This window comes from Tinamus guttatus, unplaced genomic scaffold (genome assembly GCF_059628265.1).
Source record: "Tinamus guttatus ecotype Peru unplaced genomic scaffold, ASM5962826v1 Tinamus_guttatus_pri_ptg000390l, whole genome shotgun sequence".
NCBI lineage: Eukaryota > Metazoa > Chordata > Aves > Tinamiformes > Tinamidae > Tinamus > Tinamus guttatus.
In genome coordinates, this window is record NW_028288924.1 from 206,551 (window position 1) to 221,336 (window position 14,786).

A 14,786-nucleotide genomic window follows, 5' to 3' on the forward strand; every position below is an offset into this window, starting at 1 on the left:
GCAGAGACATGGGGACAGGGAAGCAGCTCGTGCAGGGACGGCTCCAGGCAATGGAATCATGGTGAGAGGAAAGTGCCTCCTGCAGCGCCCCTTCCCACCAGCACAGCCCTCTGCACCCCAGGCCATGGGGGCCAGGGCAGGAGTTGTCCCAGAGCAGCCAGATGTCCAGGAGAGGAGACACATCTGAGTGCCCCTCTGTCCCTGCCAGGCCCTGCCTCCCTCGGCACAGCTATCATGGTGTTACTCCATGATCCTGCCTGCCCACGCTGCCTTTGTCCTTCCCTTGGACTCTCTGGGCAGGAGGTTTCTGATGCAGGTCAGACACTGGCCCTGTGGGTCCTGCCATGCAGAGGGGTCCTGGAGTGTGAGGTGCCCAAGTGCCCTCTAAGTCGTGGGGCTCCAGACAGTGCGGTTGGAGGAGCTTGGACTGAGCCACCTCTCTCATCAGGACACCCCATCCTTAGGACATCCTGCCATCTCCCTGGGTGCCTGTCTGGACTGCAAGCTGCCCTCCGGAAGAGCTCAGCTCCCCCGTTACAGCAGGTGCTGTCTGGGTGCCCCAGGGAGAAGCCTCCTGGAATCTGAGGTCACAGAATCGCTGCAGGGAGGTGGATGTGGGCAGCTGGCAGGAGCCCAACGTGTTGCTGGCTCCAAGGGGAGGGCGGAAACCTGCCTGACACCCCCTCCAAAAGAGTGCAGGTGGACGTGATGTAAAGGAATCCTCTGCTCTCCATGGGGTCATTTAATTTAAGGGGTAACATGAGTGCAAGCGTCCTACAGCTCCAAGGTGAGAGCGCAGGGCAATTGAGACCAAGGCAGATGGAGAGGCCAGCTCTGCTCCCCCAGCATTGAGTCCAACAGCTGAAGCCATAGAGCTCAAGGATGGACGAAAAAGTTTTGCCCAGAGAAGTTTTCTCTAACTTGTCCATGTCTTTTCTTCCTCAGATATTTCCCCTATGCTGCAAAGGAACAGATGTCCAACAGCAGCTCCCTCAACGAGTTCTTCCTCCTGCCATTCTCAGACACGCGGGAGCTGCAGCTCTTGCACTTCTTGCTCTTCCTGGCCATCTACCTGGCTGCCCTCCTGGTCAACGGCCTCATCATCACAGCCGTAGCCTGCGACCACCGCCTCCACACCCCCATGTACTTCTTCCTCCTCAACCTCTCCCTCCTTGACCTTGGATCCATCTCCACCACTGTCCCCAAATCCATGCACAATTCTCTGTGGAACATCAGGGTCATTTCATACTTGGAATGTGCTGGGCAGGTCTTTTTCTTCCTTTTTTTCGTATCAGCAGAGTATTATCTCCTCACTGTCATGGCCTACGACCGCTACGTTGCCATCTGCAGACCCCTGCACTACAGGACCCTCCTGGGCAGCAGAGCTTGTGTCAAAATGACAGCAGCTGTGTGGGCGAGTAGCTTTCTCTATGCTCTCCTGCACACTGGGAACACATTTTCCCTACCCCTCTGCCAAGGCAATGTGGTGGAGCAGTTCTTTTGTGAGATCCCCCAGATCCTCAAGCTCTCCTGCTCACACTCCTACCTCAGGGAAGCTGGGATAATTGTGGTTAGCGCCTGTTTATTCTTTGGGTGTTTCACTTTCATTGTGGTGTCCTATGTGCAGATCTTGAGAGCTGTGCTGAGGATCCCCTCTGAGCAGGGCCGGCACAAAGCCTTTTCCATGTGCCTCCCACACCTGGCTGTGGTCTCCTTGTTTTTCATTACTGTATTGTTTGCCTACCTGAAGCCCCCCTCCATCTCCTCCCCACTTCTAGATACGGTTGTGTCCATTCTGTACTCGGTGGTGCCTCCAGCCCTGAACCCCCTCATCTACAGCATGAGGAACAAGGAGCTCAAGGAGGCACTGAAGAAACTCATCCAGTGGGTACAAGATAAATGATAACAACTGTTTCATTCACTCACCAGGATATCTGGCATCAAGGCTGTATTTTATCCATTTCCTTTCATTTCCTTTTTTAATTCTCTCTTTTACATCCATCTTAAACTAATAAATACTAAAATAAAGATGCCTAGTTTTTGTCACGTCTGCACAGGAATCTCTCATTTAGCACTTAAACACAGACCATGATAAAGCAGGAAGCCAGGCTTCCCCCTTCACTAGCAGGGAGGGGGGATTCTCTGAGCTGCTTCTTTGAGCTCCCTTGGATGTGCCCAGTGCAGGGAGGAGAGTTTCCCTCTGCAGCGTCTTTTCCAGCACTGGCACGAAGGGACCTCTGGGGTACAGAGTCACGGCGGGACAAGGGCAGGTGGGCTGAGACCAGGGGTCCAGTGTTGTTTAGGAGATCTCAGCTCTCATGCCTATGGTTAGAGTGTGATCTCAAATCTCTCTAATATGACAGAAATGGCAACCAAGGGTCACCACAGGTTTCCATGGTTCCATGCAAAGCTCCAACACACAAAACTAAACATGAGTGCATTGAAGGAAAGTCTAGAGGCAGCCTTCCCATGGCGGTTCATCTTTCCTGAAGACATATTCCAGGAGGGCAGCAGGACTTTCTCTATTTAGAGCTGACTTCCTCATTTCCGTGCTGTCCTTCCATACTTTATTCTGCAGATATGGCCCAGGAACTCTCATAACCTGGTAGAGAGAGGCTTGTTTTCCCTCGTACCCTGGAGCAACAGGCAGGACCAGTCCTTGGGCTCCCTTAAGCCACAGCTGGATTCCAGAATAACATTTCCTTGTTAAAAGGGGATCTTCCCTATGATGGTCCTGAATGTGGCCTCTGTTTAGAAACTGGAATCAAAAAATATGCCCAAGGGTGTGCAACCACAAAGGGGCCTGCTCTTCTCCTTGTGAACTCCATGAGATCCAGGGGATGACCTCAGCATTCCAGGGTGATCTGTTAGCCTCAATCTAGGGTTCATCTCTCAGTGACCACTGCAGACAGGCAATGGTCTCTGCATGGCCTGTGTCAGGCTGCCCCACACATGACTGTGCTGATGAGAGAACCCCCAGGGGATCTCCAGGCACAGGGTTTGCCTGGGAGTGGGCACTGAGTGCAGCTTTAATGAAACAGGGATGACTCACAGTGCAGGGACCAGAAGGTAGAGCACTAAACCCAGGTGCACATGGGGAAAGGAGGGCTCTGCAATCCCCAGGGAGGCAGTGGGGACCCAGGAGGCCCAGGGAAGGGGCAGTGGAGGGCGATTCCTGCACCCGCAGTGAAACACCACAGCCTGGAGCTAGTGGCCACCCAAAGACATCTCCTGCCATTGCAATATTGTGGGGCACGCTGAGTACTGTCTGACCTCAGCCACCAGTTATCAGTGGCCACAAGGGCACACTGATGGCTCATGGTCAATTTGTTGCCAACCACGATTCCCAGGTTCCTTTTTGTGGAGCTGTTCTCCAACAGGTCAACTCCCAGCCTGTCCTGGTGCATGGGGTTATTCCTCGCTAGCTGCAAGACCCTGCACTTGCCCATGTTGAACGTCATGAGGTTCCTCTACCCCCAACTCTCCCGGCTGTCCAGGTCCCTCTTAAAGCCTGCACAGACCTCTGGGCTATCAGCCATTCCTCCCAGTTTTCTATCCTCAGAAAATTTGCTGAGGGTGCACTCTGTCCCTTCAGGTCACTGAGGGACCTGGACAGACTGGACATCTGGGCGGTGAAAAACCTCATGCAATTCAACAAGGCCAAGTGCAAGGTTCTGCACCTGGGGAGGAATAACCCCAGGCAGCAGTACAGACTGGGGACTGACCTTCTGGAGAGCAGCTCTGCGGAGAAAGACCTGGGTGTCATGGTGGACGACAAGGTGACCATGAGGCAGCAGTGTGCCCTCGTGGCCAAGAAGGCCAATGGGATCCTGGGCTGCATTAAGAAGAGCATCTCTAGCAGGTCGAGGGAGGTGATCCTGCCCCTCTACTCAGCCCTGGTGAGGCCGCATCTGGAGTACTGTGTCCAGTTCTGGGCTCCACAGTACAAGAGGGATGTGGAGCTGCTGGAGACAGTCCAGCGCAGGGCCACAAGGATGATCAGGGGCCTGGAACATCTGCCCTACGAGGAGAGGCTGAGGGAGCTGGGCCTGTTCAGCCTGGAGAAGAGAAGGCTGAGAGGGGACCTGAGCAGTGTATGTAAGTACCTCAAGGGAGGGAGTGCAGAGGACGGTGATGGTCTCTTTTCAGTGGTGGCCACTGATAGGACTAGAGGAAATGGCCGGAAACTGAAACATCAAAAATTCCATAGGAACTTAAGGAAAAATTTCTTAACAGTGAGGGTGACAGAGCACTGGAACAGGCTGCCCAGAGAGGTTGTGGAGTCTCCTTCTCTGGAGATCTTCAAAACCCGCTCGGATGCAGTCCTGTGCCACATGCTTTAGGTGTCCCTGTGTATGCAGGGGGGTTGGACTAGATGATCTCTAGAGGTCCCTTCCAACCCTAAGCATTCTATGATTCTATGATTCTATGATCATTAATCTGACTCAATTACATAAAACATCCTGCTATGTATAGGTCTCGATGTTCCCCAGAACCCAATTACTGACAATTGGTAACTTTTTTTTTGTCTTTTATTTTTCCTTATCAGGACTGGAAAATGTCCAAGCTCGTACTACAACATCCCCTTCTGGCAACTCTGGTATATTGGTGAGTTGTCAGTGCCCAGCAATGAGTTTTGGTGAGGAGGGAATGTTTTGTGCTTTCCTTTTCTTGTTGGAGAAAATGTTTTAAAGGCAGTTTTTTTAAAAAAAACCTAAATATCAGAACTTCATTTAATTTGCTTTTATCCCTCATTGTAGTGACAGGAAAGGGTGTATGGGCAGCTGTGTTGTGGGGCTGCATGCCATTTCCAGATAATGGAAGTTCCTTTCAATGGACTAGACTCCAAAGGAGCTGTATCAAATCCTCTTAGAGGATGGAAAGGAGAAAGAGTGAGGCAAATATGGAGATGAGTGACAGAAGGTTTGGCCTGTGCGGAAAATCTTGCTGTCAAGAACTGAATGTCCACAAAAGAGACAGAGGAGTCCTAAAACTTTATTCGAATGAAGGGCGAGTCTGTGACACTGTGGGGTCTCTCCAATTGCTGGAGGGTGCAGCCTCCCTTTATCCTAATTCCCCACCCGAGGGACACCCTCTCCTTTTCCCCATTAGCTAAGGTACAAACAGCCCCAGAGGTGCAGGAAACTCCAGCCCCGAAAGGAAGCTCATGGTGGAGGAGGACCCAGCTGCACCTGGCCCATAGAGGCTCTCTGATCCTCCACACAGGGCTCCCAGGATCCATAAAGGCCTTGCAGCATCCCAGGCATGGTGCTTGGTGTTGGAGAACATCGCCACAGCCAGCAATAAGTAGCCTCTGGCCACAGAAGGTCATGCCTGGCTGGCTTGCCCCACCATCCTTGTGCTCTCCATCCTTGTGCTCCCATCCCTGCTGCCCCAGCACTCACCTTCCTTGTGCGCTTGCACCTCACAGGATGCCCATTGATGGGCTGGGAGCAGGCGTTCGCCTGCCTCTCCTTCTCCATCTCCAGGGCACTTGCTACAGCTGGGGATTGCTGCTGTGGGAACAAATGGGAGCTGCTCCTTTTGCTGGAGCTTCTCTCCTCAGAGTGTGACCCTGAAGGTGGTGCTCTAGCCCAGCACAGACTTGGTCGCCATGGGCACTGCCCCATCACAATGGCCCTGGGGACATGATGCCACCCCCATCACAAAGCCCTGGCGGTTGCCATGCGGACTTCCAGAGGTATGTCCTGGTGGTGGCCAAGGGCACCCACAACTCATCTCAGTGCCTTAGTAGTCACCGAAGGGAGTCCCAGAGCCCTCATTTCATCTTTCCATCCCAGGCCCTAATCCATTCCAATCCCTCAGAGATATGGGTGTCTCTGAGACCCCTGACCTTGGCCAGCCATGGAGCTGACAGCTCCAAATCCACAGGTCCCTTCTTTAGAAAGAGTGTCAGAATAGCAGATTCTTTGAGCCTGCAATGGGGGAGACAGGTGGAGGTAGGAATCCAGTACCCTGCTGAAGGCGGGTCCCAGGACAGGTGTTGTCATTGGGCCTTTTCCAGTGAAGTTTTCATTATCTCTGAAGATAGAAGATTTGAGAACCTCTTTGAGTCCCTGTGCATAGTTTGGCCTCCCTTATGGGTTTGTATTTGGTAGAGTACAGCCAGTGGGGCCACAGACATGCGCTGCTCCTCTTTTTGAAACAGTGGAGACCATGCCGGTATACCAGATCCCATTTGGGCTCTCCAGTTCTGCAAAGAAATGAACAAATGGGAGGGGGTTCAGCACAGGGACACCAAGTTGGTCAGGGTACATGCTGGAGCGTGGGACAGATAAGGAGAGGCTGGATCTTCATGCTGTGCACTAGTACCTTGTGGAGGGCACAGAGGGCACAGAGCAGCAGGATTTTCTGGGAGGGGCACACTAATTTCACGGAAGGCAGCAGGGAAAATATGGACAATGGGAAATTCTTCTCAGATGTTAAGAACAAATCTTTTTCTTCACAAAGTGTGGGATAGGAATGCAGAGAGATTCTCAGATCTTCATCCTCAGAGATCCCCTAATACAGGCTCAGGGAATCTGCTCTCCTGAGACAGGCTCTACAGGGTCTTTGCTTTAAAAGTCCTCAGCAAGGTTTCTTGGTCTGTGGTGTTTGAGATGGAGATGATGTGTCAATGAAGAGCAAACATGCCCTTAACACGTCTTCCTTCCTTCCTTGCAGAGGGCACGAGACGGGCCCATAATTTCTGGTAGACTCCAAAACCATGGGTCTGGCCAGGTAGAAAATCTGGGCAAGTTCCTCCAGATCCCCATTAATTTTGCCCAGCTTTCCTTCCTCTGACCCTGAGGAAAGCGTTTTCTCATCTTGTACCGTAGTTAGTTCTCGACATATTCCATGACACCTCCAGGTAGTGTTTTTCCCCTGGGTTCAGTTCCTGGCACCCTGCCTCTCTTTGGGATCTCTAGAGCCCTGGCACCCTGGCTCTCTCCCACTTTGACCCTGGGCGCCTCAAGACAGGCCCCCACAGTGCGGTGCTGCTGTGCGGACTCCCGTATGGAGCCTGTAAGGCACTGCCGGCCTCAGGAGCTGCATTTTGTCTTGTTCAGAAACTCGTGGGGTGACCATCTCACCTCTCCCCAACTGCCAAAGCTTGTGAGCACCCCTACAACCAACATCCCTGCTAGACGTTTTATGTAGTCCTGGGGCAAATCTTGCAGAAGAGACAACTCATCTGCCTTGAATCCTGTCAGAGATGTGGCATTCCAAGCCACTACCAAGGAAAACATGACCTTTACTCATTTCTTTGGGTTGCTTATTCAGCTTCTAGCATCTTTTCTACGGCACAGTGAGCCCCACTCTACACCCTGAGTTCTCTCACCCTTCTCTCCCCTGTCTTCTCTCTGTCTGCTCAGTCTGCTCTGTGCACCAGGATCATAAGAAGTATTGGTTCAGCTCCCTTGAAGCCACGACAAGTTGTGGAGCTGAAGGCCTGATGGAGGAAATCTGGGACGTAGCTATTTCCCCTGTCCCCTCCTGCTCCTGGCCTGAGGGTTCAGGAAGGCCCAGTGCTTTTGGTGTTGGTGGGTTGGGTTTCCTATGACATCCTCAACTCCTGCTTGGGTTGCTCTGAGCAGCCAGAAAAATCTCTCCTTTCTAGGAAATCATCAGAGATCTCTAGAATATCATCAGAGGATTTTTCCTACTTTTGTGGAAAAGCTGAGGCAGGTCTGGGATCTCCAAAAGGAGCATGGCCCACATCATGACCCAGGAGATGTGTGGCTCTCTCATTCCCGTGTGTCCTGCTTAAATTGACAGTTTCTAACACCATCTTTACAGGACACGAGCTGGCCGTTGTAAAGCCATAGTATTGGGACTCCTTTTACTCTGTTCACTCAGAGCCCCAGCCATTGGTTTGCACTTCAGAGAGTTTAAAGCTTGCTCAGTCTTTTCAGTAAGGCTTTCCCTTGTGGCCAGGGGACCTCATTGTTGACATCGTGGACTTAGCCTACAGTCAAAGAGCATAAATCTTATTTATGGAATTATTTCATGCTTTATTTCTGTTTCTTTGTAATTGAGAAAAATCCTGGGCCTATTTGGAGCTAGTTCTCTAAGGAAAGCAGTTGAGAGTTGAGACAGATGAGCTGTACCTTCAGTTTCAGACATCAGAGGAATAGGGAAGCTTCTAACAGGAGTGATGGAAGTCCCAGGTGGCTGATGAGAGAAATGTCAGGGCTGGGGAGGCAGAGGGAAGAGTGTCCATACAGTGCCTGAGTTCTGGGACACTCTTTTCCCTACATGTACAGACTTCATTGGGAGTCACTCTGGATTGATACAGTTTGGAGGATGTTGCTGTCACTTTGAAAGCTGAATATTAATAATAGCAATAAAAACCTTTAAAGGCAGAAATACTTGTATGTTGTTGATGTCTCCAACTTTCAGCTACACTCCTGAAACCTCTCCAATTAGCCTTGCAAGACCTGATGAAAATCACAAGGGCAGACATAGTTGGTCAAAGCTTTTTGCTTTTTAATGAGCCCCATAGTGTATTTGGTGCTGAGCCCATGAACCTCAGTTACTGAGAGGAGACTGAACAAAATGTTCAAGAATTCAAAGTCAGCAGCAACCTCCAAAGTTCTGTAGAACATTAATGGGTCCCACTGAGAGTCGTTAGCAGCAAAGATTCACCAGGGGCTGATTAGAGGAGAAAACTGTGATCACTGGTAACAGGTAGGCAGAGGAAATGTGCAGGTGGTTCTAATCCCATGTTAACCCTTGATGTGTTTGATCAGGCAGAATGTCCAAGCTCGGTCACTTAGCTTCCTCAAAGGGAGATCCTTTCCCCGGCATGTTTTCCAGGTCCTCCTGGGGACGTTATGTGGGTGGGGGTGTGCAGTGCTCAGTGCAGGGCAATGATACGACACTTTCAGGGTGTTGGCAAGGGGGACAATGAGGCCCCAGTGCCTCCTGGTAGGTCTTGGTGGCAGAGACAACAGCCATTGTCAAGAGGATGCCAACCTTATTTGGGGTGTTTGAGCTTTGGCAGTGCCTGTCCTATGCTGGTTCAAACCTGCGGCTGTGCCCATGCAGCTTGTAAACGCCCAGCCTGCTTCCTCACTTTGCTCTCACACGGGATCTCCTTCCCTTCACTAATGTCTCTCCATCCCCACTGGCTGTTCCTTGTAACACAAAGCCAAGGGATGATCCTTGCGTCCTGGTGGGTGGCCTGTTGCACCACAGCACCAGCCTTCAAGTGACATTTCCTCATTCTAATGCACAGTCTGACATTCCCAAGATGGGGATTTTCCAGGATATTTCATTTTTTCATGCGACTTCCCACTACCAAGGAAATCTCCTGGCAGCCCCACAATGTGGGGAAGAATATAACCTTGTCTATGAAGACAGAGCGGAACATGAGGAACTGGGGACTGGCCTGAAGAGAAGGGCCTGCATGTTACAAGCGATGCCATATGAGCCAGTGGTGCATGTTCACGTGAATAAGGCCAGACACCTATGGGGCTGCATTAGTGGTAGCATGGCTACCCAGAGGAGGGGAGCTGTTACCCCTCTCCAAGGGGGTCTTTGCGTGAAGGCAGTGGTGGGAATCAGTTTTGGGGAGCAGGTGTGAAAACCAAGGTGTCCTAGGGTGCTTGCCCACCAACCATTTCTGAAAGGCCTGATTTTTCTCTTGTTTTCCTTTTGAATGTGCTAGGAACATGGTGGCTGTGCTGGACACCCCATGCACCTTACATGGCCTAGTAGACCTGTTGTCATTTCATGAAACCAACGGTCTGCAGTGAATTATGCAAGGTCTTTGCAATGTCTGGTTCTGCAGAAGTCTGGGCGAGTGGAGCTCTAGAGGGTGGTAGGCACTGAGATGTCAGATGGCCAAGAAGATTCTCCACCTGGCTGATGCAGGAGATAGACATGGGTCTCCTCATTGGTCTCTCAGAGCAAGTAGACACTTGCACAAGTCTTGGACCAACCTTTGTCCCTTCTGAAGTGCAAAGGGGTGAGTGTGTGTGTGTAGCTGACTCTCTGCCACTATCTCCACTGACTACAATGGGACCTTGGACAAGGAACTCCCATGCACATAGCTGTTTTCTGGACCCCAAAAGTTGGGCGAACAAGTTGTCTCTCTCTTCTGAGACTGTGGAGTGTTAGATGTGCTGGCATTAGATGTCCTGCTGTACTCCTCTAGATTAGGTCCTGAAGCATGAGGAAATGGACTTGTGCTGTTCTTATCCCTGTGCATGTGTTCCGTCTGCTTATGAGATGGGAGCAGGGTCTTGCAGAGCACCTGTCTGTGCTGATCTGGTTTTGCTCTCTGGAGCTGAGGACAGGGTCCGTCTTAGTGGAAATGAGATGCCCAGAAGGGTCAGTTCAGCCCCTGACTTCACTGCACTCTTCCTCTCCCTTGCTGGAGTGGGAACTGCAGTGATTGATTCAGGTCCAGACACCTCTGTTGAAGAGAGCAAACTGGAAGAGGGGTTAGATTAATCCCTCCCAGTGATCTTCCCTCTCAAACAGAGCTGTCATGAGTGTGGCCTCTCTCCCTCTCTCTCTGTTGCAATAGTAAGTGAAGAATATTCCCACTTGCCTTCACTCCACACTTCACCAAATCCCCTTCACTGAGATCACAGTACCCATCCCCAAGTTTCCCCCGCAAATGCATGAGTCAATTTGACACTTCCATTTACACCCCTTCGTAGAACAGGACTGACTGCCCTGGAGCCCAGGCACAGAGGCAGAGCACACTCACCCAGCACAAACCAGAGGTGAAGAAAGGGATCGGAACAAGGTAAAGGAAAGATCCAATGTGGGGGTACCATGAGGAGTGGAATGGATTTTATTCCGAGAAGCTTGTTCTAACTTGTTGGTGCTTTTTCCGCATTGGAGAGTGTGCTGAATCAAGATAAAATGTCCAACAGAAGCTCCCTCAATGATTTCCTCCTCCTGGGATTGTCAGACACGCGGGAGCTGCAGCTCTTGCACTTCTCGCTCTTCCTGGCCATCTACCTGGCTGCCCTCCTGGCCAATGGCCTCATCATCACAGCCGTAGCCTGCGACCACCACCTCCACACCCCCATGTACTTCTTCCTCCTCAACCTTTCCCTCCTCGACCTTGGCTTCATCTCCACCACTCTCCTCAAATCCATGCACAATTCCCTATGGGATACCAGGGTCATCTCATACTTGGGATGCGCTGCCCAGATATTTCTGTTTGTCTTTTTCATGTCAGCAGAGTATTGTCTCCTCACAGTCATGGCCTATGACTGCTACGTTGCCATCTGCAGACCCCTGCACTACGGCACCCTGCTGGGCAGCAGAGCTTGTGTCAAAATGGCAGCAGCTGCCTGGGCCAGCGGCTTTCTCAATGCTCTCCTGCACACTGGGAACACATTTTCAATCCCTCTTTGCCAAGGCAATGTGGTGGAGCAGTTCTTCTGTGAGATCCCAAAGATCCTCAAGCTCTCCTGCTCAAATTCCTACCTCAGGAAAGTTTGGTTTCTTGTTGTTAGTGCCTGTTTAGTGTTTGGGTGTTTCATTTTCATTGTGGTGTCCTACGTGCAGATCTTCAGAGCTGTGCTGAGGATCCCCTCAGAGCAGAGCCGGCACAAAGCCTTTTCCACCTGCCTCCCGCACCTGGCCGTGGTCTCTCTCTTTGTCAGCACTGACATACTTGTCTACCTGAAGCCCTCGTCTGTCTCCTCCCCAGCTCTGGATCTTGTGCTGTCCATTCTGTACTCCGTGGTGCCTCCAACAGTGAACCCTCTAATCTACAGCATGAGAAACGAGGAGCTCAGGGACACACTGGAAAAGATGGTTCAATGGATATGAGGTCATTGCCAATAACTGCCCCACATTCATTCACTAATCAGAATATCCCTCATCAAGGATGTGTGTTATTTGCTTCTTAGTTTTCTCTTGTACATCCATCTCAGACAAATATAATAAGGAAGTAAATAAGTACATCCACTTCATTGCATGTCTCCTTGGGAACCTCTCATTTTAACTGGACCCACATCCTGTGTTGAAGCAGGAAGCCAGGCTTCTTCCCCCTTCTCCCGCAGAGAGGGGGGACCTCAGAGCCCACTGCTCGAGCTCCCTCACACGCCCCTCATGCAATGAGGAGAGTTTCCTTGTGCAGTGTCTCTTCCAGAACTGGCCCCAAGGGAGCTCAGGGGGACAGGGTTAGGCTCAGACGAGTACAGACGGGGTGAGACCATGGGCCCCATGTCCATTAGGAGAGCTCAGCTGCCCCAGGCACCATCAGGGTATCATCTCAAACCTCTCTCCTGTCATGGTGGCAGCCAGATGTCACTGTGGGCTCTTCCCTTCTGTCTCCAGTGCTGTAACATTACAAGTGGAGGGACAGTGGAGGGGAGGAGACTCGGGCAGTAGCTTGTGGGGACAGACCCTCTGCTTGACAATGTCACCCCCACACTCCCGCAGCAGGCATTTCCTCACTTTTTCCGCAGCCTTTTAATGGGGACTGCAGCTTTCTGGAGACACATCCCAGCAGAGCAGGACTTTCTCTTTTTAGAGTTCTTCTCTTATTTCCATGCTGTGCTTCTGTGCTCTGTTGTGTGGATATTGCCCAGGAGTTCCCATAACCTGGTGATGACAGGGTTGTGTTTCCATGTGAACGTGTCCTGGAAGCACAGGCAGGACCAGGCACTGGGCACCCTTCTGTCAGTCCTGGACTCCAGACTAACATTTCCTGTAATTAAAGGGCATCTCCTCTGTGATATGTCTGAAACCAGGTATTTATTCACAGGATGGCTGCAATATGTCCAAGGTGGGGTGTAACTGCAAAAGGGCCTATCTTCTGGTTGTAAGATCCATGGCTTCCAGCGATGAGCTCAGAGTCCCCAGATGAATAGGGATTAGACTGGATTCATGGTTCATCTCTCAGTGACCAGTGGAGATAGGGAACGGTCTCTGAAGTGTCTACCTAGGACTTTCCCAGAGGAGACCATGTGGATGATAGATGCTTCTGGAGGGGCTCCCAGGAGAGGTCAGGGGATTTCGAGGGAGAGCGTGTGCCTGGCGACAGGAAATGAGTGAAGCTTCACAAAATGCGGGACGATCGACAGTGGGGCAAGAAGAAGGTAGAGCACTAAATCCAGGTGTACATATCACAGAATCACAGAATGGTTGAGGTTGGAAGAGACTTAGGGAGATCATCTAGTTCAACACTCCTGCACAAGGAGGGACACCTAGAACACATTGCACAGGGTCGTATCCAGGTGGGTTTTAAGTATCTCCAGAGGAGGACACTCCACAACCTCTCTGGGCACCCTGTTCCAGGGCTCTGTCACCCTCACAGTAAAGAAGTTCTTTCTCACATGGCAGTGGAACTTCCTGTGTTTTAGTTTATATCCATTACCCCTTGTCCTGTCATTGGCCACCACCCAAAAGAGTTTGGCCCCATCCTTTTTACATTCTCCCCTCAGATATTTATACATGTTGATAAGATCCCTTCTCAATTTTCTCTTCTTCAGACTAAACAGGTCCAGCTCGCTTAGTGTTTTCTCATGCAAGACATGCTCCAGTCTCTTAATCGTCTTTGTTGCTCTACACTTGACCCTTTCTAGAAGTGCCACATCCCTCTTGAACTGGGGAGCCCAGAACTGCACACAGTACTCCAGGTGTGGCCTCACCAGAGGTGAGGAGAGGAGCAGGATCTCCTCCCTCAACCTGCTGGCAACACTCCTCCTAATGCAGGCCAGGATTCCATTGGCCTTCTTGGCCACAAAGGCACATTTTTGGCAACTGGTTAACTTGTTGTCAACCTGGTCTGCCAAATCCCTCTCTGTGGAGCTGCTTTCCAGCAGTTCAGCCCCTTATCTGTACAGAGCTATTCCTGTCCAGGTACAGGACCCTTAACTTGTCCTTGTTGAATCCCATAAGGTTCCTCTCTGCCCATCTCTCCATCCTGTTCCATCTCCATCCTCTGAATGGCAGCACAGCCCTCTGGAGTGTTGGCCCCTCCACCCAGTTTGGCATTGTCCACAAACTTGCTGAGAGTGCACTCTGTCCCCTCATCCAAATCATAGATGAATAAAGTTGAACAGCGCTGGAAGCAGGACTGACCCCTGGGGGACACTGCTAGCGACAGGCCTCCACTTAGACTCAGCTCCATTTATCACAACCTTCAGAGCTCTGCCATCCAGCCAGTTCCAGGAAGATTCATGGACTCCTTGCACAGAGGGTGGACGAGGCCTCAGGAGATCTCTAGACCAATCTCCTTGCTCACAGCCTGGTCAGCCGTGGTGTCACACCAGCTTGCTCTGTTTTCATGCACTCTGGTCTTGGAAACCTCTAAGGGAGGAGACTACACAATCTCTCTGGACAAGCAATTCCAGTGTTTCATCACAGGGTAAGTGCTCCAGCTCCCCAACTCTAGTGAGGGTCCTTGGCCTAATTTGCTCCCAGTTATCAACATCTTTCTTGTTCCAGGAAACCACACTTGGATGCAGTGTTCTCCATGTGGTCTAATGAACAGTGATTAAAGGCATTCACCATTTCCCTTGACCTCCTGGCTGTGCTGCTGCTCATAGCACCATGATTCTTACGGCCTCCTTTGCTGCCAGGGAATGCTGCTGTCTCGTGTTTTCCCTCTGTCCCCCAGGATGCTCAGGTCTCTTCCAGAGAGCTGCTGCCCCGAGCTCTCTCAGCGTCTCCTCACAGGAGAGATCCTCCAGTCCCTTGATCATTTTTGTAGTCCCACACTGGACTCTCTCCAGTAGTTCCATGTTCATTTTGTAGTGGAGAGCCCAGAACTGGAAATAGGACTCCTCATGTGGCCTCAGCAGGGC

General features: G+C 51.2%; 2 protein-coding genes across 2 annotated transcripts; both read left to right on the forward strand.

The window, feature by feature from the left end:
* Positions 1–973: 973 nt before the first annotated feature.
* LOC148593442 (olfactory receptor 14J1-like) lies at positions 974–1,903 on the forward strand. Its single transcript, XM_088530915.1, has one exon. The coding sequence runs from the start codon at positions 974–976 to the stop codon at positions 1,901–1,903; it is 930 nt and encodes a 309-aa protein (XP_088387041.1).
* An 8,978-nt stretch (positions 1,904–10,881) lies between these two features.
* Positions 10,882–11,802, forward strand: LOC148593443 (olfactory receptor 14C36-like). Its single transcript, XM_088530916.1, has one exon. The coding sequence runs from the start codon at positions 10,882–10,884 to the stop codon at positions 11,800–11,802; it is 921 nt and encodes a 306-aa protein (XP_088387042.1).
* The last annotated feature ends 2,984 nt before the right edge of the window (positions 11,803–14,786 follow it).

Excerpts from the sequence above, each read along its gene's own strand:
- LOC148593442 (XM_088530915.1), top strand. The coding sequence starts at position 974 with ATGTCCAACAGCAGCTCCCTCAACGAGTTCTTCCTCCTGCCATTCTCA.
- LOC148593443 (XM_088530916.1), top strand. The coding sequence starts at position 10,882 with ATGTCCAACAGAAGCTCCCTCAATGATTTCCTCCTCCTGGGATTGTCA.